The sequence below is a fragment of the Anomalospiza imberbis genome, chromosome 3, assembly GCF_031753505.1.
Source record: "Anomalospiza imberbis isolate Cuckoo-Finch-1a 21T00152 chromosome 3, ASM3175350v1, whole genome shotgun sequence".
Classification (NCBI taxonomy): domain Eukaryota; kingdom Metazoa; phylum Chordata; class Aves; order Passeriformes; family Viduidae; genus Anomalospiza; species Anomalospiza imberbis.
This window is the reverse complement of record NC_089683.1, coordinates 15,042,472-15,065,196: the sequence shown is the minus strand read 5'-3', so window position 1 is coordinate 15,065,196 and position 22,725 is coordinate 15,042,472. Positions and strand designations below refer to the sequence as shown.

Genomic DNA, 22,725 nt, shown 5'->3' with positions numbered 1-22,725 from the left:
AAAAACAGTCCTAAAATCTAGCACCTCTGCAGCAAGAAACTTTTCTCATCTGTTAGCACTAGTTTCAACTTACATGATTCTAAATTTAAGGAGATTCTGAGAATGTAATATTTCTAAAACTAATTATGCAAAGCATTTCCACAGCTTGAGACTGCAGCAAGGATCCAGTTAATACTGTTCTTGGTTTGAGATGGGAAAGAACTACCTTATCTAGGTGATCAGGTCTACAGTACCTCTCAGACCTGTAAGCTGTGGGTAAAGATATATATGATGTAGATACTTAAACATCAGTTAAGTATGTTTTCATTATTAAAATGTATCATCTAAACAAACAAAGAAAAAAGGATTAGACAATAATCACTTATTCTGTGAATGCCATCTCGCAGATCAATATATTCATTTTTTCCCATAACTTCTGGAAAACCCTTTGTCATGCCCTAGGGGACACTATGAATGAAAAGAATTGGAATCATAGCAGTTATGAGAACTGAATGTTTAATTAGCCTAGAAAGGAAAAAAACCCAAGCAAACAAAAAATCCCTATGAAGTGGTTATTTCAGCTACGAATCTTCTCAGTGTCTTTTTCTGAAGTGCTTTCAGTAGAGACTCGCCTCCTCCACACATGTATTGCTTTTTTATATATCACTAAAAATGTTAAAGAGAAGTAAAGGAAGATTAATCCTTTGCTAACCTAAAGAATCTATACATTTAGAGTCTAAGACCTTGACCTACTCGTTAGCTACCTAAAGCATGATTTACATGGCATCATTCAGCATGCCTTGCATCAACTGCTTCTTCCTAGTGCTGGAGACACTTAAATCTTTTAGGGGTCTTCATTCAAGGTTCTTGGAAGTGTCAAGAGCTCTGCTTCTGTGCATGACCAGACTTGCCTGTTCCCAGCATCTCAAACCCTCTCAGTTTACAACAGGTCATGTGGAAAACCAAGAGCATCCTTCTGTTTAATTTCTTGTAGGGGCTTCATTTACCTTTGTTACAGAGAAACGTGAGTTAAAAATACACAATTTTTGGAAGAAAATAAGCCCCCAGTAATAGCAGAGATTGCCTAAGTATGACAAGCATTCCTAAGTATTAGACAACTCAACTGGAAGATGAGAACTGGATAACCCCCAGTGAGGGGGCTGGACTCCCTCTCGCAGAGGTGCCTCTCAGAGGCAGGTACCGAGTGCATAGACACTTGTTACCTTCAGAGCATGCCTGGATTAGAAATGCCTGGAGAACATAATTTCACACAACCTGTGAAATACTCCCGGTGTCTTAACCAAGCTTAAGGCAATGTAAGACAAGCTCAAGATTTGCTAAGGACTAAAAGCCATTAGCTACACGTGAAGGAAGAAGGAACGTAAGCATCACTATTTTGCAGACTCTTGCACCGCATATTTGTTAAACGAAGCACTTATGGAAGTCCCGGAAACAATAGTTTCCTAGAAGTCTCTTTAATTATTCCAGAAGCTTCAGACTTGCTGAAGGTAGTCAGTGTTTAATAAAAACAAATGGCTTCTGCATTATTTGCGCCAGTTTAAAGACAGCCGGGAGATGCAAAGCTGCCCTAGTCAGAGCTTTTAGAGCACCAGTCGCAGCAGCCCCCTGTGCTCCGGGAGGGAGCCCCGGCCCCCTTGCACCCACCCGTGGTTGCGGCGGCCGCCCCGGCCTCGCAGCGCTCCGCCCCGACCCTGCCCGGCCGCCGCTCCGGGCGCGTCCGCGCCGGCAGCCGCCGGGAGCGGCGCGGGCACAGGGAGCGGCGCCCGCAGGCACGGCAGGGGCAGGAGAGGCAGCGGGCAGGAGAGGCAGCGGGCAGGTAAAGCAGCGGGCAGTGTCCCGCGGGGCCCCGGCAGCCCCTCACAGCCGTGCTGGCAGCGCTCGGGCACGGCGGGGCCCGGCGCGGGTGCCGAGGGGCGAGTGCCGCACCTGCCCTGTCCCGCGCACCTGGGAGCGAGAGCGTGTGGCGGGGATGCTCCGCGGGAGCTCTCGGGAAGGAACGGAGGATAGCGGTGTGGTGCCAGCTGCTCGCTCTCCTGCCCTCATCTCTTTGCTTCGCACCACAGTAGTTGTCCCTCTATTCTTGCCACTGTTCCATCTGTGTGGCTCTGCCGATACCGTCCCTGTGCACCGGGGCTTGCCTTCCTCCAGCTCCTTCCTATCGAGCCTGGGAAGAAAAAACACAGAGGAGAGCAATATGCTGTCTTGCCAGTGGCATCTTTTGCAGCTTCTGTGTTCTCCAGAGGTCTTGCTTTTATTTTTCCTTTCAAATGTCCAACAATTTGAGAGAGAATATTTATCAAGCAGAAATTCTTTATTACTTTTGGGTGGTTTGGTGAAGCCCCCAAGCTCCCCAATAGGCACTGAACTTAAAGCGCAAGGCAAATGGAACAGGCTGGGAGGGAAAAGGGGAGGAGGAAGCTTCATTTCTTCATGCAGAAACTGGATGGAACAATCCTGAGAAGGAAGGAACAGCCACACTCTTTCCGTGACATTCTGGAGAAGGTCATGTTCCATTTCAGCCTGAGACACACAACTGACTCACTCTCCCGGTGTTTCTGAACAAAAGAAATCAGTGATCTGTTCTAACTCTTTCTGTTCTTAGGGAAGAACACATTTTGTGTGGTGCTCTTTTAGCCACTTACCTGCTTTGAGTTTCTACAGTGACCAGCAGTGAAGGGAAAATATTAGATCATGTCAGAGTTCTGGCTAATTTCTGCCCCAGGAGACAAAACAAATCTACAGGCGTGGGAGAGAATGAACACTGTGACATCTAAATCCAACCTGTCCAGCAACAGTAAATTTCATATTCCAGACTTAAAGGTAAGTGAGGAAGGGGTTTGTGTATGGCCAAAACAGCAGCATTAAAGACTTCTGGGATAAATATGGGATTTATCATTTGGGATTATATGCAGAGAGTAGAAAGAGACTGTGGTTGGGGGATGAGTTGTGTTCAGTTAACTGAAAATTGATCAGAGAGAAATAAATTTCTCTCTTACATTGTGCTTGTAGCTGAGCTTCACATTGGAAGGGTAGATGTATAAGAAGCGAACATAAGTGAGATTTTAAATAACTGCATTGCATTCCATGTACAATTTGCTCCTAGTGATCAAAGTCATACAGCATGGTATATCATGGGTTACTAATGCAAAGGGAATAGCTGACTATCCACAGCCATGGCAGCAAGACTACAGACAGAGAAAAGAGTGTTGCTTTTTTGTATGCACACCTGAGATTGATAAGATTTTTATCATTCATGGACCTTATTTTTATCATCTGTGGACCTTACCCCACTGGTGGTGGTGAGAGTCTGCTGTATTGAAGGAAGTAAAGCATTTGGAGTATCTGAAGATGCCCATTTGCATTCTATTTGTTCTACATAAAATTTGTTTCTTCTCCCTTAGATTGACCCTACATAATGTTGAGCTGGCAACATTACAAGAAAAGGTTTGGCAATATGCTGCAATACCATAAATATGGGGTTATGACTAACAGTGATTCAAAAAGCAGATATTGGCCAGAAATGGCTTTGTAAGAGACTTGCTTTGGTAATAACAGAGAACACAGACTGACACCCCCTTTTGAATAAGTGCTGCTTCCCTTTGTTCTCTCAGTACATCTGACTTGTTTGTATGTGTGCATTATTTGTGTGCATTTCCAGTCATTATGTGTGCATTATTTGTGTGCATTTCCAGTCATTATTTTGTCTGGTTAAAGACTATTCTATGCAGCTTGATGATATAGGACGAACTGAAAACAGGAAGAAAGACACTGCCTTGTAATCTTGAGACTACACATACTTTTTTCCTTTATTGGAAAAGGCTTTTTATGCCCTAGTTTTTGGTAAAGGAATTGCTACTATTTTCCACCAAGTAAATAAGGTTCTGCCAAACTGTTAAATTCACATGTACTAAGGACAAGTCAGTCTCCTTAAGGCTCTGCCAACAAAAGCCTTAGACAGAGTTGTGCATCTTTCACCTATTTCTCATCTTTTGCACAGGTGGGGACACTGGATGCTCTTGTTGGTCTGTCAGATGAGTTGGGAAAACTTGATAGCTTTGCTGAAAGGTAAAATAGATCTTATTTACCACCTACAAATGAGAAACAGACATTGTTTTTATGGTATGGTATGTCCTTGTGTTCACCTCAGTCTGACTCAGTTCAGCCTGGACTATAACTGCACTAAAGTGGATAGGCTTTGTTTAACCCTTCTGTTGATTGTCATGGAGTTATCACAAAGAAAGGATCATTCTTTAAAGTTTAGCTGAATTATATCCACAGTAGCTTTGGCAGCACAGCAATCCATTCAAGTGGCAGTGCTAAGGAATCTGTTTCTCATAAGAAAACTGCTTTAAATGGTGGGTTATGGGGTTATTTTGTTTTGTTTTGTGCTTTTGTTTTTGTTTTAAAGAACATCCTCCCACCTCATTGAGAAACTTGATAAAACTACATTTAGAGAATGTGAAGCCCTCCCCTATCTTGTTTTGACAGAATATTTCTATTGAACCTTCTATCCCTTTTCAACCAGATAGAGGACTTCTAAGGATGATATTCTTTTGAATGAAATCCAAACCACTCCCTCTCAGACTTTTAAACTCCTTAAAAACCAGAGTATTGACTCATATTGCATCAAACCTACTTCAGCAAAGACTCACATGATCTCCTTGCTGATAATTACCAAGTTTGCCTTTTGGGACAAACTGACCTGGGCATACAAAAGAATAATGTAGTACAGCAATCTAAGAAAATTACAGGTTTTAAGATACTTCATGGAACAGGGTAGACTTTGAGGCAGTGAAGGTATAAGCTGTTGGGTTTTTGTGCTTTGTTCTACTTTTTGCTTTGACAGCTTACCTAGTTTTGGTCACAGAGATATAAATTAGCTCTGGGTCTTTTTGCCTTTTTTCTCCCAGTTGTGTGGCAGTTGCAAAGAGATGCAGAAACCCTGATATAAACTGTTTGTATGTATGCTAGGAAGTTTAGGTAAAAGTTGGTCTGCTAGAATATATTTCTCCATAGCATTTTTGTTTTCTGATTTTTACACAAGGGTTGTATTAGAATGACTGCATATGATAACTCTGGGTAGCACATAAGACTGATCTTTTAGAATCATAGATATGATTCATATCTTGAATTGAAACGGACCCATCACCATCATTGAGTCCAACACCCTGCTCCTCACAGGACTACCTAAAATTAAACCATACACCTTTTTCAGGACTTTAAGCAAGACAGAGCAACCTAATTTATCAACAAAACCATCTCCATCGTGACCCTGCCAAAAATACTGCCCCATATTCTTTGTAACATGTTCCAGCTTCTTCTTCGATTGCAGAGATTCTTGAGGAAGTAAAAATAGGGGCAAATCTGGGGGGAGACAGTGCCCATACCTGCTATGTGTTCTAATGGAAAGTGTTTGATGATCCTTGTGGATCTCTTCAAACTCTGAATATTCTGAGATTCTGTGTCTCTAGTCAGGGTAGGAGGTAGGAAGCAGCTGTGTGATCTGGGTTTGAGGGCTGCCAGAAATCATCGGAACTGATTTTTCAGAAAGGCATAACTAATTCCCAGCTTTGTGAAGAATTAGGAGTTCTGAAAAGTGCAGAATCCATGGGAGATCACGGAGAGCAGTTAGAAGTGAAATGTCAGTAGGAGCTCCTTAGGCTCACTGACTCCTGTTATCTTTGTCTTTACTTGGCAGCATGATACAGCTGCTTGTTCAAGCTGAACACCACTTTACTCCACTCATTGTCCCTTTAATGCCAGTAATGACTCTTACCCTCTGATGGGCTCTAGACACAGAGCAAAGGGGTCAGTGAGGCCCTTCCACTGTAATCTGCTGAGGCAAGGACTCTTCCTGTTTGTCTCATTTACCTGTCAAAACAGGTAACCAGGAAGGAACAACAAGATTTAAAAATAAGAACAGTGTTTTGAAAAATAAGAAAAATGCATTAGGGTAGTAACAGAGAATAACAATAATCAAAGGTATTAGCAGACTGAACCCACAAGGACGTACAAAAGCATTTTGCATTAAATGAATGCCTCAGGATTTATGTCTAAATTGTGATTCAAGGGTTAAAATGCCAAGCACTCGCACTTGGTTGAAGTAAATGGCATCCAGAGGATTTCAAGCCTGTTCAGATGACCTGAGCATTTATGTTCCTGGTCCTGTGAAAGAGCTGCCTGCTGAACTGTTGCTGGATAAACACAGCTGCCAGTAAAGCCAGGCAGTGCAAACCTGTCAGCGCTGCCTCCTGCCAGGACAGCAGAGAAGGGGCAAGAGTTTGCAGGAGCTATTGTTTCCACATACTTTTATTATTTATTTACACAGGGAGGAGGAGTGTTTTTCCATGTCATCCTGTGGTAGCATGGAGCTATCTCAAAAGCTGACGGTCTCATGGGTCACTCTTACCCGGGGGTTCTCTCTGGTCCTTGGTCAGTGGCATACCTGGGAGTGGCCTCAGTTTGCAGGACTTCTGCTCCCTGCAGTATTTTGGAGGCCTGGTGGGTAGCACCCTTTCTTTCTCTGTATAATTTAAAGTGTTAGACTTTTTTTTTGGAAGCTAATGACATTGCAGCTGTTGCAGAAGCAAAATATCAGAGTCTCAAGACATAATAATAAATCAAATTGAGTTACTCCGTTTACAGATTTTAGTTACTACTTCTTGAAGAAGTTTTGCTGAAAGTCCCTCTTTTTATAATGCATAATTTGATAATGATATTTGCTCAAGATGGGATTCATTTTATCTAAGGGCAGGGATCTGATACTTGGCTGTGAAAACTGCCCATTGTTGGATGTCAGTGTAGTCAGTGGGGCTCCTCCAGGGGTCTGATTCCTGTCATTTGCCCCAGATATCAGTGGCGTGGAGGGGATAGGTTCTGTCTTTGCATGGGAAATATATTAGATATATATCCCACTTGCATTTCACATAATGCAGTGCAAGGCACTGAGGCTAAGGCAAGACTGGAGAACATTCCTCTGGTACAGTGTATTTCACACAGTGTGGCTGTATCCTGCTGCAGGGACCACAGGATGTGTGGGTGGGAAGGGAGCCAAGCCTTGCCTGGTCAGGTAGGACTGTCAGGTGCATGAGAGCACACACCTGTCCCACCCTCTGTATCCATGGAGAGAGGCCACAGCTGTCTCCCACCTGTCAGGTCAGCCACCAGGTGCACTCAAGAGTAATGAAAGCAGCTCAGGTCCTTTGGAGAAGCTCCTGGTTTATACACGTCCCTGTGAACTGCTTTCTCCATAATGTCTTTAGCCTCCTGCTATGCTGGTTTTACCAACTTCTGTCTTGTTACAAGTTCTTTGGGCTCTCTGAGCATCATGAAGGAGACCAAGAACAGCTCTATCCACAAGCTGATATTTGCAGAAGTGCTTGGCAAGGTTGCAATTGTCAGGGAACCTCTGGCTGGATCCCTTAACCCCCCACAGCCTGAGTGTGGGCAACACGTGCTGTGCTCTAACAACCCTCAGCTGCTGCTGGGTCCCTGTGGGGCTGAAGCCAGGTGGTGAAAAACTGCAGCAGCTCTGAGAAAGGGATGAGAACTGGAGCACGGTGATATAGATTCCTCCCACAGGCACTCTGAACTGCATCTATCCAGGGTCATGAGAAGAATGATTTGGGTTGAAAGGGTACTTTAAAGATCCTCTAGTTCCAACTCCCTGCCATGGGCAGGAAAACCTTTCATTAAACCAGGTTGCTCAAACCCCTATCCAACCTGGCCTTGAATGCTTCCAGGGACTAGGTATCCACAACTTCCCTGGGCAACCTGTGTCAGTGCCTCATCACCCTCACAGTAAAGAATTTCTTTATGTCTAGTCTAAATCTTCTCTTTGTTTAAAACTGTTGCCTCTTGTCCTGTCACTATAGGCACTGGTAAAAAGCCTTTGTCCAACTTTCTTATAGGAGCCCTTTATATATTGAAATCACAAGATCTTCTCTTCTTCAGACTGAATTGACCCCAAACAGCACAAATTTTGAGTAGTGTATTCTTGGCAGCATCAGCAGTCTCAGACTTTTCCTACCTGTCATAGGACTGGAAAACCTTTCCCAAGACTCTTAAGTTTCTTCACAGTAACAAAGATAGATGCAACCGTTTGCAGCACATGAAAGAAAAATCCTCTTCTCTGACGTTTTCCTGGTATGTATACCTGGCCCAGAGTCCCTTTTCTGCTCTTGAAAACCACAGGATTTGTCACAACAACACATTGTTCAGTCACGTAACACAATGTCCAAACACTGTAGATGCCCCTTCAGTCTCCAGCTCATCTGCAGCTGTAGTCTCCTCTCAGTAAGGAAGGAAAGAGAAATGAAGCCTGCTGTTTCACTCCCTGTCACAATGCCAAGGATTATGTCCACTGACTTAATGGTCAGGCAGTAACCTTGTAGCTGCTGGGTTTTAAACAAGGTGTAGTCAACCTAGGACAGTTAGCAAACTGCAGGCCAAATTCTGTGAATATTTTTGAGTGCAGAGGGATACTTAAACAACCAGAAAGTCTTGCAGCCTGTATGAAACAGGTACTTTGACTGGAGACAGGGGGACCTACTGCTAGAGGGACTTGATTAATCCATTTCTTAAAATGAGCAAAGAATAAGTGGCACAGTGGAGATTGTGTTTTCTAGGAGGGTCTCTGTACAAATCACTACTCTGAACTGGGCAGAAGGATTTGAATCTATCTCTCCTACACCTTAAAGGAGTGTCTTGTCCACCATGCTAAGAGAGAAGAGAGAACGAATCCTGTAAAGAAAAGGAATAAGAAAGAAATTCCCCATCAAGCAAGATAACACTGCTATTTTCCCCTGAGTATTTTCTGAGAACCTTTTCTCAGCGAGCCCTAAGAATTTCTTTAGCATCCTATGGAACAGATCTTCAGTCAGTGTCTGTATGTAGCCTCTTTTACCGTTTCTTGCCTTTCTTGCCTTCTGGTTTCTGTTATGCATATAATGAGTGTACAGAAGACTGAATCTTGATATTCTATAAGTCCAGAGCACAGGCAAAATGACATTACCTATGTTTTTGCAGAGATCAGTGTATTTAGAGGTAAGACATTTAGTTCTGCATTGTCCTAGTTTTTTTAATTATCATTTGAATTGCAAATTAATCTGCTTTACTTCAGAAGTGTTTTGTTTGGGCATTTCTGTGTTTATCAGATCACTGTGAAACCATTTTGTAATAATTTTGTTCCTTCACTAACAAAGTTTATTTTGTTACACTTAAGCGTAATAAAGAAAATAGCCCAGTACATAGGAGAAGTTATGGAGGACTCAAAAGATAAAGTCCAGGAAAATCTTCTGGCCAATGGAGGTAGGTGCTGTGAATGTGGGGGTTTAAATATATTGATGCTGCTTTTGCTTGCTTCAGAATTTGAGTATGTGGAATTGAAACCCTCACATTTCAGAAAGGACAACCATCAGCAACATTTTATAAGAATGTGTCTAGCCTGCTCCCATTTTTCTCGGCAGAAGCTAACTTTGGAGTGAAGATGAAAGTAGGAGACATCCTTGTTCATTCCTAACATTACTTAGCACACCTGTGCCCTGCCTGGGCTTGATTTCTTAAGGACACCTAAATCTCATTCTGTGTGGTTATGTGACAACTGTCAGTGATCTGCCAGTAATTTGCATTGCCAAGCTATTCTGGAAAAATACAACAAAATTGGATGTGATATGCATGCTGATTACAGACTTACAGCATGATGCTTTTGGATAAACTAAGAGTGTACAGTCCATCTCCCTTTGTCTGTAATGTTGTGCTTCAGACCTGTATTAATAAAGGATGGGGAGGAAGTTCTTTTAGAAATGTCCTTAAATGATATAAAACTGATGTTTGATGGGTGCAACTGTTCGAGAAATACAATAATCCCATTTACTGTGTTTCAGGGCTAAAGGATAAAATGAAATGTCTCCAAAGTATGTTGAGGACTGATGGTTGTGGTGTTGTTATATGCATGCATTTGTGTATATTAGTGCTAGACACAAGTCTTGTTCTGGTTGTAGAGATACAGTGATCAGGTTACGATGGATTTCTCAAGTAACAACCTCGTAGCTTGATCACGATATCCCTATGACTTGAGAAACAACAGGTTTCATTAATTTCCTTTGTTTCCCTTTTTTACACCATTTTTTCCCCCTATCATCTGCATGTGTTGTATTAGAAAGATATGGAAATTACTTGCATGTGTTACTAATTTCCTCTCTCTGGGTTTGGTCATCCAAGCAAATCATATTGGATTAGGACATTAACCTTTTTAAGATTATTGACTGCATCTTAAAAAATGAAGTCAGCTTTAGTATATGAGGATTCACCTAATATATTCCAGTGTCAGTCTTCATAAGCATCAGCAACTTTACTGGACCCATTCTTCCTCCTTCCCTTTCTGATTAGTAAAAGAACTATAAAGTTGAAGACTTTCTCGAGGCTGTGAAATCAGAAACAAAATTATAAGACATGATTTCATGTTGTGTGGTCCTGTTTCATACTATTCGACCATTCCAAGATGGTTTTAAGTAACACTGACTTTAGCTCACTTGTATATAACCCCAATAGCAGTTTGGTAGTAGCTGTGTGTCTAAAAAGTCTTTTTGCTAGATTTTTAGGAAAGAAAATGCAAAATAATAAAAAATAAAGCACTTTTAATTACATGAACTTGCACACACACACACAGACACTCAACTTTCCAGTGTACCACAGCTGAAAGCAGCCACGTGCAAATTTCTCTCTTATAGAGGGAAATGTGTGCTTGTGTAATATAGAAACTTGTAATATATAATAACTGCATAAACAACCTTTCTTGAAATTTAAGTAAAGCATTTCTTCAAAGATTCGTACCAAATTCTCTTCCATTTATGGAAATGTTAATCCTAAATTAATTTTAAAATTTGGTAAGTGGTTGAATAACTCCATTCTTTATAGTGAGCCCAAAACAAAGCAAAATGGGAAGTATAACAGTTTTGAAGAATTGAGTGTTTTGGAGAGGAGGTATTTAACACAGCGCTTTAGAGCTGGTGTGTAAGTTAGATTACGAGACATGCAGGCTATGGGTTCCCTGGGCAGCTGTGAGCTGGTAGGAATCATCTCTCCTGGGTGGGCAGCTCTGTGAAGCCTTTTAGAAGTGACTCAACAGATTCCATAAATGAGGGATGCCACTCCAGGAGCATCAGGGTGCTGGGGCTACTTGCCATTTTAAACACAGCTCTGCTAGTGTGTTCACAGTAGTTTATGTCATCCCCAAGACCAGGCTACTTAACTAACCTGCACCAGTGCCAGCTAGCACAGGCAAGCTCACTCAGGAGTGAGCTTGAAAAACTGGGCTGAGAACTCATGCTGTGCTCAACTGCCCAACATTTGGATGCTGCTGAGATTCAGGGAATGTGAGGATAGAAAGGACATGTGAAGTTATCCAGGGAACTTTTATATCTCATCAGCTATAAATTGGTCAGTGTCTGTCTTTAAAGAGCCTGTGTCTGCAAAGCCTAAGCACATGAGCTTAGAAGAGAGGCAGCAGGGTGAAATCCTTGTGTTGTGTATCCCATGCTGAAAATGCTATGTGAACTTTGTTGCTGAAGTATTTTTGACCTCTCTGCCTTCCTCACAGAGATCACAAGCAAGCATCAACAGAGAACTGTGCATGCAGCAGCTATGTCATAACTCTCCCAGTCTTCTGCAGTTTTGTCCCTTTTCTACACCCTCCTTATGCAGGATAATTTGCTCATTCCTGATGAGATATTAGCAGGAAGGGTTGGATCTTTGCTCTATGACTCTTGTCCATTGAATGTGGGGGACGTTGACACAGCTGTGGTTTTGGAAGAGGGGGAGAACACTGCCATGGCAAGTGCTCTCTGCCTTCCAGGCAGTTTATCTCTTACTAAGAAGCCTATTTCTCCTAACATGAGATTTTCCATGCTTTGGAAATCTAATAGGGTAAACTGACTCTGTTGTGGGGTGAGAGAAGCCCATGGAAAGGATAGTGCTCTCCTGCCAAGGGTATTCAGTATCACATGAGAGCGCAGAGTACCCTCAGCCTGGTAGTATGGCAATTACACAGTTTTTCACATTCCTTCTCGTGCATCTTGGTTCAAAAAGTTTTCCCCTAAACCTCAAAGTCCAGCCCAAGAAACTGTGCTCAAACCTTGCAGTGGGACTGAACTCACTCCCTGAACAAGGCAGCAAAGAACACTGAAGGACCCCAGCATACATGTCCTTTTACTTGGCACCTTGAGCTTGTTTTGCTCCCTATCACCTTAGAGCAACTTCCCAGACATTCTCCATATTTACCCTCCTGGTCTGGAAGGAAGCCCACCCTTTATGTGACAGTGCTTCTGGCCTCTTTGTCTAGACCTTGAGACTCTGCCTTCTGCCTTCCCCTTGTCTCCCTAACTTTCTGGGGGTCATTCCCAGCCCTTCTCATTGTGGCAGGATGCATGACTTTACCCCATCCTATAAAGGTCTGCGAGAACACTATGTAGTGGTGAGTTCAGCATCCAAAGGCTCTCAGAACTCAGACAAAGAGCTGTTTGATTTCATGAGCTGCTGGTGGAGAATTCTTTATTTGGTACCATAATGTACTAAGCCTTAATGTTTCCTAACATTAAGAGCCCTTGATCTTCAAACAGTGAAACAGGAAAATCTTGTTCTAGGAACTGGGTGTTATATGTGTTCATTTCCCTTTCGTTCTGGGAAGAAGCTATTGGTCCCTGTGGTCTGAGAGTGCTTTGTTGTGGGGGTTGCATGCACAGGTCCTTGCTGTGAATTTCTGTTCTTGGATGATGTGACTGGATTTATCTATTATATAAATAGTCTCTGTGTGAAATGAGGACCTCTGTGTGCAAAGTCAATGAGGAATTCCTCATCGCACCTGCATTTGTTTGATTTCTAGTGAGCACTTGACTGAATCACAGAGAAATGACATCTGTTATGGTCTTAGTACCTTTGATCAAGCTCTTAGCAGCCCTGAATATTACTGCTGATCCTGGGCACAAAGTATTTTTCTAATAGCTGTTGCTGAGATTAAATTTAGGCATATTGCAGAAATCAAGATTGAGATTACACAAAACTGTTTTTACTCTGAAGAAGAGTAGCTGTACACTGCTGTGCCCACTGATACAGATAATTTTACACTTTTCTGTACTGTTAGGTGTAACGCAGAAAAGATTTTTGGTTTAACTTTTAACTTTTGGGGATGTTTAGGAAGTTGATTAGAATTGACATAGGATCTGTGCATATTTGATCTAGATCAAATCTCCTTAAGGATTGAGAAGTGGGCTTCAGGTTAATGATCTGAAGTTAATCAAAGCTATGCCTAAGTTATAGCTGGGGACTACTCCCCAAAGCTTGACCTGCTATCTGGTACATTATCTGCTTTCATGCATCTCTTTGTATTTTCAGTTGACCTAATTAGCTACTTGACACGGTTTGAGTGGGACATGGCCAAATACCCCATAAAGCAGCCGCTGAAGAATATATCAGAAGCATTGGCAAAGGTAATTGGTACTCCAGATTTTAAGATGTCATCATAGGGAAGCATATCTTTTGGCTGGTTGTGATCCCTCCTCTCATGGCAGGAGAGGAGCCTTTGGTTTTAGGCAGCAACAAACTCAGAAGCACACACTTTGTACTGAAGCAGTTGTTATTATTTAAATTTCTACTGCAATAATAATGATACAGCTATTGAAACCTATCCAGTCTGTAAGTATATGGCACTTTATCGGATTCACTAGAGTACATTGATATGTTTTATGCACTTTAATCTCCTTCACTGTAATTTTCTTTTTTTTTTTTCATATACTGCCATATTATTCTCCACTTCGGAGGTGTTTTTCATGAAATTATTAGTCTGACATTAAATCAAAAGCCTTCAGGCTGAATGAATTATTTACACTGTCAGTTCATTCAGAAAGGGATGATGTGTTGTTGTTCAACGTAGGTGACAAATAAAACCATGAACTTGCCCCTTAGGTACAGCTCTAGCACACCAACAGCAACAGCAACAGCTGACTGAACCCTACTTTCTGCAGAGGCCTTTGCCCCAGGGGAGCTCTGACTCCGGCTCTCTCTTGGCCACAGGCCGGTGGTTTTAGGGGAGCTGGCAGCTGTTTCTCTGTGTTAAGGTGGTAGTTGTGGGACAGAGGTGAGAACAAGGCCTCAAGCACTGCATTGACTCCCTTTTTTCACTTTGTTTTAGCAAGTGACTCAAATAGAAACAGACCTGAAGACCCGATCAGCTGCATACAACAACATTAAAGGAAATTTGCAAAGCCTGGAGAAGAAAACTATGTAGGTATTTTGCACTGGGGATGCTGTTGTGTGGCTGAAATGTGGGCAGTATGTGCTCACACCCATTACTGGGTTCTGGTGGGAACAACTTTTCCGGCTTTGGGACATGCTGAGCATTTAGAGACCCAGTGAGAACAGGTGGTAGCTGGTGTGGTCAGCATATCTCAAAATCAGCTAAGGGAGACTGAAGTTCCTAATAGGATTTTATTGGCAGTGTGAGCAGGCAGTCTTGGAAAAAGTCAACTGTTTTGCTCTGATGGGACTTCAGGGAGTCAGAAATTAGATGAGCTGTGCCAGCTGGTGGATTCCTTTGCCACATGGAGCTATGCCCTATGTTCTGAACAGCATTTGCAAAGCTCCCATAGGAAATAGTTCTGTCTTGCTTGATCCTGCACCTCACTAGCATCCCACTTATATTTTTGTTTTCTTTTTTCCTTCTGTTGGTTCAGGTAATGCACTGTTCAGGCTTCACAAATGTTCTCTCTCCTGTCTTCATCTGCTTATGGTCTTTGCCTATGTCAGTGCTGATACCTGGGTTTTTTTTCTAGGATATCACTGGGGAGAATGGTAAAATCCAGTAAGTAGTAAATTTAAAACAACTTAGATGATGCTGTACAAGCCCTCACCCAACACATGCTCATATGTGGTAGTGTTTCTACTCAGGACTGGGCACAAGGCACAGGTGGCTGCCTGACACTGCAGCCAGCCAGGCTGACAGCCTGTTGGCCAGGGCTCCAGCAATGTGAGGAGGGAGAAGAATGGAGACCTCATGGCCAGGGACAGTCTTCCTTGTCATCATTCCATCCATCTTTAAATGCTGTCAACTCTGGTGTCCACCAGGGCCAGATAGCTTGGGTTGAACAAACATCTAATAAGTTACCAGCCAGTTAGTTAATATATAGACTGGCCCAGTGAACCTCAAACCCAAAACTACTAGTTTAGGTCCTTCTTCATTCCTGCTGAATGACAGGGAGGGCAACTCCTCTTCACATCTAGTGCTTTCCAGCCATATACAGCCAGCCTTGGCTATCTACATGTCCTAGGAATTAATGTGATCAGGTGGGCTTAGTGTGTGGAGACATCCTGGAGACCTCCTGAAGGTCCCACCTGTGCACGAGACTGCTGCTCTCACTGCTGTTCAGCAGGAGGTGTCTCAGTGTGCTGGTCCACAGCAGTCCAGGAATGCCAGGTTGCTGTGATGGCTTAGGTCTGTAAGTACATGGCTCACTCTGCCTGCAGCACGGTCACACAAGCAGCTCAACAGGCTTTCTGAGAGAGCAGGTGCTTCCCACAAGATGCGGGGATGACTGGGAGCAGATGTCCGCTTCCCAAGTATTTACACCCTTACTGTAAAAACAATAGCAGCAGAATGGTGTCATTTTACATAAAGGGCATAAACTGGCCTCCTGCTAGTCACCAATATCATGTCCTTTAGTATTAGTTACTTTTTGATTCTTTTAGTTGCAGTAAAAAAAATGAAACAGCCATTTAAGAAGTGTAGCTGTGTCCTTTAGCTACCTCCTTCTAGGCCTTCTTCTACCCCAGTATACGCTATTAGCATCTCCACCCACAACACAATGCCTCCAATGTTCCACTGCCGAGTTCCTGCTACTGTTGTTTTTACTTTGTCTTCTTCACGTAGGGGAAATCTGCTGACCCGGACCCTGGCAGACATTGTGCACAAAGAAGACTTTGTTCTGAATTCCGAGTATCTTATCACGCTGCTCGTTGTGGTGCCAAAGTAAGGAAACAGTGTGTGCACATACCCCATGTGACATTGATTCTCAGGCCTAAGCACCAGAACCAGGTGATACTGGGTCAGGTTGGGGCAGCTCATGAGTGCCCTACTGAGACACAGGTGAAGCCCTTAGCAAAGAAGAAAGAACAATTTCTGCCAAGAGTGGTGCTAGCACAAAAAAGGGAGACAAAGACTCCAACAAAGCTGGAGCAAGACAATTGGCATGTAGGTTCTTCATGGTTATGAGTGGGTTCTCAGTCTCCTGATAGGAATAGTATGAGCTAAAAGAAAACCAGATTTTTACTGCAGCATAGCCAGTTTCTAAAAGGAATTAGACCTGTTCAACTCACAATCTCTCTCTGCTGGCTGTGCCTTTGTAAGTGGCTATATATATAGGATGACTGCTACCAATGGGGAAGTTACACTATGTTCTCCTCAGAGCCCTACACAAAACTTTTCCTCTCCATATAGCCCTGTGCCAAAACACACGTACAGCACCATCACTCTTCTGTCTCTGAAAAACAGGTTGCAAAAAGCTATCTGAGGTAAGTTTGTTGACTTCATTATGTGAGTTTATTCACACTAAAAAGAGACTTCTCTCTTTGCAAACTCTTACCATACCCTTGTTCCCTTTCTCACAGGGCTGACATTTACCATGAGTGCAGTCTAGCACCAGATCAGCTCTGGGATTGCACATAGCAGATGCAGCACCCAGGGACCAGAGCAGCTTGTGCAGGGGTTCTGGAGCATGGGACACTGTGTGGCAGCCTAGACGTATATGCCACATTCTTCTCACCATCAGTTTCCTGATATTGACCCTTCCTCAAGCCAAGATCCAAAGTGAAGACTGAGGGTGTAGCATTGAGAGAAGCATCTCCTCAACTGATGACTAGGAGAGGAAAGGATAGGAGAGGCTTAATGTATCTTAATGACATAACCGAGCACAAAGAGCTCAACCCTTCTACCCCTAAGTTATTAGCTTAATTAACTACATATATCAACATTTGCTTTCCAGTATATAGTATTTATTTACTGTGCTTTGTTTTGTGTTGCTCAAAGGTCAAGCTACCTACAGTGGCAGAAAACCTATGAATCACTCTCAGATATGGTAGTACCTCGCTCCACCAAGTAAGTGAAATTCCAAATTAAGCTGTGTTTGTTTCAGAGATCCCTGTCATGTTTCAGCCCCTCAAATTGGTGGATCCTAGAGGAAATCACTAGTCTAAGTGCATAGGCTCCACATTAATGTATTTGCAATTCAAATACAAATTAGTTTGTTGAAGGAAAGTACAGATGAAAGAAAAAAAGGTCAGTTTTTTTTTACAATTAGCTTCCCTTTTCCAGTAATCTATTTCTTTTTTTTCAACTAGGCCGTTGCTTCTTTTTGTGTAAAACAGGCAATTTATTACATTAATTGAGGTATAGTTCAGACATATGTAATCACATAGAGCTTTATGGAAAGTACTTTATAAAAAGATGAAACACTAAATCTGCATTTTTAGTTGCTTCTTGTTGTAACATAGAATAATTCAGCATACTGTCATTTGCACTAGGAAAAGCCATATTAACTCATCCTTTCATCTTGGGTAAAAAAATCTTTCCTAGGATTTAAATATTCCATTGCTCAGCTCATGCAGGCTATGAGATCCAGTCCAGGACACAAGAGCTGACAATGGTATTACCTGAAATGCAGAAGGTGGAAAGCACAGAGAAAGAAACAAGCTGTCTTGTCTACTGCCTGTCACAAAAACACAAGTGCATGTAAAGGTGGGGGAATGTTACCAGGAAACATAGAAAAATCAGGCAGGCAGAATATGTGTGTATTACAGTGGGCTCAGGAGCTAAACCAATTGAGTTTTACATTGAGATAGAGTAACCAGTGCAAGTAAAGTCATTGTTCCCTGTTTCTGTCACAGCAGTTTTCAAAAAGCACGGTGTTGTCCAGTATCATAAATGAAAATAAAAAGAATTGCAAAAGGGCAAGATGAGGTAGGTTAAAAAAGGCATGAGGGATTTGCCATGTCAAATCACAGCAGTGGATTTCCCTCCCACAGAATGATTGCTGAGGATGCAGAGGGAGGACTCTTCACTGTGACCCTATTTAGAAAAGTGATGGATGACTTTAAGGCTAAAGCCAGGGAGAACAGGTAAGAAGCCCTGACTGCTGGGCAGGGCAGGCTAGCAAGACATGAGGATTGGGTGAGGCTTGTTGTGTGTGGAGCATGCTGAATCCATCACTGGTTTTAGGACTTCTTGACTGCTTGGGTTTCTGTTGGTCCTAAAGCCACTGAGAAGGCAGGGTGGGAAGGAGTTTAATCTCCAAGTTACAGATCCTGGAATTACCCTTTCTGCTCTCATTCTGCTGAGAGCAGGAAGCTGGCTTTCTGGGAGTGATTTCAACTCCTACCATCCACATACTTTAACTTGTTAAATGGCTAGCAACTTCCCATACCTGCTTCTCCTGGGGAAAAAGAAATGAGTGTGCATATTGCCTGGACTAAGGCTTGTGAGAGAAAATGTCATTCAATTGTAGGTTCATGGTTCGAGAATTTTATTATGATGAGAAGGAACTGAAATGTGAAAAGGAAGAGCTGATGAAATTAGCTTCCGACAAGAAACAGCAATATGTAAGTAGCACCTTGTGAGTTGGAGGCCTTTGCTACCAGCATGCCTAAGCACCTCTCTCAGAAATGGCCTTACAGTTCCAACTGTCTCTGGTGAGCTCCACTTAGCCCATAAAACTGAGGCATGGGAAAAATAACAATGATTTGGCCAAGGTCACTTGAGTTTCTGATAGACTGGGAGCCACTATCAGGCTGCCTGGGAACTATTCCAGCAGCCCATGATGGCCTCAGTGGCAGTGTTGGCTATGGAGCTGCTTCATTCAGCAAGGGGATCACAGCACTGTTCTGGTCTCACAGGGCCCCTTACTGCGCTGGCTGAAGGTGAACTTCAGTGAAGCATTTGTGGCTTGGATTCATGTGAAAGCCTTGAGAGTTTTTGTTGAATCTGTCCTGAGGTGAGTAAACACAGAGTGCAGGCAGAGATTCCTGGGCAAGTCAAAATGTACAGCTATCTTCCTGGTGCAGTTCATTTGTGGGAGGAACCCTTACACACCTTGTTTTGTCTTGCTCAAGGTGTGTGCCTTACACACTTAATTCCAGGAGCTCACAGGAGACAATACAGATGTCCACAAGAAAAGGTGACATATGAACCTGATGAAAAACGATTTTTTGGGGGCACTTACAGGGAAGAGAAAAACAGAAAGACACTGTTTAGCTGACTTTTGGCTTCAAAAAGAAAATGCTTTCCAATAAGGAGGCAGTGTTGTTTCTGCAACACACCACCAGTGGGCATGCCTGGAGGCTGAGGAGGGAGAAGGGCACGAGCAGACAGCTGTGGCCCTTCCCAGCAGATGATCGTGTATGTTGTGTTCCGAGGTATGGCCTCCCTGTGAATTTCCAAGCAATGCTGCTGCAGCCAAACAGGAAGTCTGTGAAGCGCCTGAGAGATGTCCTGAACATGATCTTCAAACACCTGGATGAAGTTGCAGCAGCAAGTATAATGGATGTATGTATTTGGACTGCAGGTGCACATGCTGTAGCTTCTCTCAGCTTAGCTGAATGAGCACTTCCACTGTCCTGGGGTTAGAGCATGCATCTGCTTGCATCTTGAAATTACAGGAGTCCTGGATGCAGCTCTAATCCCAGCTGATTACAGACTGGATTAGGGTAGGCTCAGATTATGATGCAGATACAGAGAGATTGTTTATATTTTCTGTTGAAGCATCTGATGTTTACAGCTACCAGAACAAAATATGTCTGCTCAATTATGGCTGTTCCTTTACATAAAAAGTTTAAAATCTACTATAAACATTCAGATCAACACAAGCAAGAAAAATTAATTTGGAACTAAATCCTAGGACTGTCACACCTCTGTCCTCTGTAAAAGGCTGTCATTTATAAATAATCTATGCCTTCAACAAGCAGCAGTACTTGCTTTCTCCTTCCCCATATCCTGAATTGCAATTCAGAACAATTTAGGCTAAAGCAATAAATGAGCTAGCAGGCCTTCAAAACAGCCTGAAACCAGCAAGCAAGGGTCCCACTCCATAAAGGGAAGACAGAGATGAGTTGCTGTAGAGCTGAAGCACGCAAAAATGCTACAAGTTCAAACAGCACAGGCATTCTCAATGCTAATTACATTAGGCAACCTGAAACAAGAAGCAGAGCAGATTCTCAGTGGTGAATTCCCACCTTAAGCATGGCACATACAAAGCTCCATTGCACCTGTGGGAAAGGAGCACAAAAGCAATTCCCTGGAGCTTGGAACTCCACAGGTTTACAGGTACTAAAGCTGTTACTTCCTTTTGCAGCCTGGCATGGACATCCCTGGGTTACAACTGAGTAATCAAGAATACTACCCTTATGTCTATTTCAAGATTGACCTCAGTCTTCTTGACTGCAGTTAAAGAAGAATTGTTCAAGCTTCATCTATTAATTTTCAAGACTGTCATGTTACCGTAAAACAATCTTTAGCTGCTGAAACTCAAATTAAAATGCAGATACTGTAGCAAGATGATCTTCCTACCACTTCTAGTAATTTTTACAGTGATTACAATAAAAGTTATCTCTTATTCATAGTTTTACAAAAACATATTTCAGAGGCAGAGGTACTATGGTAGTATTTATTTTTTTTTTGGTAAATTACAAAGATGGAATATCTACTGGACTTGAAATAAAACAATTTAAAAAGTATGGTGGCTAATGGATCTACTAGGTGTGTACTTTTTCTAACAAAGCAAACTTAAAAAAATCCAAACAGAAAAAGTAGAAAGCATCAGAGCAAAGCCCAAAGTTCAATTAATTTAACAAAAAACCCAAAAGCTTAAGAGGAAAGATCCTCAAAAGTGCTGTGGGACTTATCATAATATGACTTACAGTCCCAAGTACTCATGAGTTTAGTTTTTGCAGAGACATTTCAGTTAGAACAGTTCCATTACAGTTCATCTGCTGGGATGATTTAAGAGTTGGAGCACATCTCCTGCACAGAATCAGCAGTAACTGCTGGCTGCCCATTGTTCTGACACTGCCTTTCACAGGGATGAGCTATGGGCAATCTCTTACAGACACCAGATGACAAATATTATGTTATTTCCTTGAAAGAAGGGGAATCTTTCAGCTCTTTCATTCCTTATTTATAAACAAGCAGATCACATCAGGGTCACTCCACTAGACACCAATATACAAGACACGGAGAGCAATAAAATAATAGTATTTTTATTAAAAAAACAGCAGTAAACATCCCTATTCACAGTCCTGATTCCCCTTCCAAAGGAAATAGCAATTTCAGATCAAAACAATGCCAGATGGGAAGTGAAGAAATATTACTCTATTTGCTGGAGACAGCACCAGGGCGGTTTTCTGTTAGCACCTGGAAATCCTTATGCCCTAAAACACAGATTAGCTTCATCACTAATCCAGGGGAAAGACCGACAGCTCCCAGCATCACTAACTGCAGCAGCAACCCACTTCCGTTGTTTTAATGATCTTATGAAGCCTGGCACAAAGAAAGAGAAAGCCCCTGAGAAGGAATAGGAAAAGGAAGACTGAAGACCATTTAAACTAAGATTGTCCATCTTATCAAGCTTTAGCCAAACTGTCAAGATCTCACAGCAAGGAAGTGGTTTAGGACTCCTCTCTGCACAAGCCTTTCTATTATACAGTTCACTTTCAAGAGTCATCCAAAATGGGACTGCTTGTACTATATGCACCTTTCTTACTCTATACAAGACTAACACTGTGTGTCAAAAAATATTTTATTCTTTAATTGAAACAGAAGCTGAGCAGGTTCCACCTCCATGAAAAAAAAATACAGTTAAAATTGGTTACACTAACAGCCTCCAGTAACACTCAAACAGCACATTACCAACAAAATAAAACCCAAGATGTTCCAAAGAAATATCCATGTTGTCCTCAAAATATTTGTTACACAGAATACAATCAAGTTTACTGGTTATGACAATTCATAGAATTTCTGCAATGTTTTCTTGAGATGCGTACAGTCCACTGCTGCAGTGCATCCAATAGCACAGTGTGTCATGTGCTACTTCTCCACAAAAAGGCCACTGAAATATCTGTCTGACTGTGATCCAGGTTGCAAACTGCTGCGCAGGCTCTCCCAAGAAAAGAAGTTTCCTGAAGATCTCACAGCTCATCTTTACCCAAGTCATCCAGATCTACATCACTGAGATCAATGTCATCTTCAACTGGAAGCTGTTAAAAAGGGAAGGTTTTGAGTACATGTTTAGAAGTGCTTAATGCCAGGAGATCCCTGAGTTGGAAAGATTCTTACTTCATCCTGAGAGTAAAGCTCTCTCCTGTCATCTCTTTATTTCAGAGTGCACTCAAAAGTGCACTAAGCACAGGACAAGTGATCAACTAGAAGGTTGTTTTTTACTAATCAAAATACTCCAGATGAAGGCTATACAAATAAACTATGTAACAAAACCATTACCATATTCAATGTTTTATCTATCTGAAGTAGATCAAAGGACTGCATTAACTTTGGTTTTTACAGCAATGTTGAACCTTAAGAAGGCAGATTTGGTCACCATGTTATTTATCACACAGGCCTTACCTAAGAAGCTTTCTGGCATTGAGAATTTGATGGCAAGGTCAACATTTTCAGAACTCCACAACACTGGGGTC

The 22,725-nt window shown here is 42.3% G+C and overlaps 2 protein-coding genes across 4 annotated transcripts in view; one reads left to right on the top strand and one right to left on the bottom strand.

Annotated features, from left to right (window-relative positions):
• Positions 1-1,757: 1,757 nt before the first annotated feature.
• ATP6V1C2 (ATPase H+ transporting V1 subunit C2) lies at positions 1,758-21,814 on the top strand. Of its 2 annotated transcripts, none has more exons than XM_068183463.1 (13): positions 1,758-1,816; positions 2,603-2,820; positions 3,998-4,065; positions 9,224-9,309; positions 13,390-13,484; positions 14,186-14,277; positions 15,920-16,018; positions 17,075-17,143; positions 18,070-18,162; positions 18,549-18,642; positions 18,937-19,034; positions 19,456-19,585; positions 20,391-21,814. In XM_068183463.1, exons 2-13 carry the CDS (start codon positions 2,692-2,694, stop codon positions 20,484-20,486), a joined length of 1,149 nt encoding a protein of 382 aa, XP_068039564.1. In that variant the 5' UTR covers positions 1,758-1,816; positions 2,603-2,691; the 3' UTR covers positions 20,487-21,814. The 2 variants fall into 2 exon arrangements, with proteins under 2 accessions (XP_068039564.1, XP_068039565.1); XM_068183464.1 differs by lacking the exon at positions 1,758-1,816 and adding an exon at positions 2,393-2,502.
• PDIA6 (protein disulfide isomerase family A member 6) overlaps positions 20,689-22,725 on the bottom strand; it is an 18,780-nt gene continuing 16,743 nt past the window's right edge. For both annotated transcript variants that reach the window (XM_068183461.1, XM_068183462.1), the window contains exon 13: positions 20,689-22,290. In XM_068183461.1, coding sequence (XP_068039562.1) covers positions 22,222-22,290 — 69 coding nt within the window. In that variant the 3' untranslated portion in view covers positions 20,689-22,221. The remainder of the gene's footprint in view (positions 22,291-22,725) is intronic.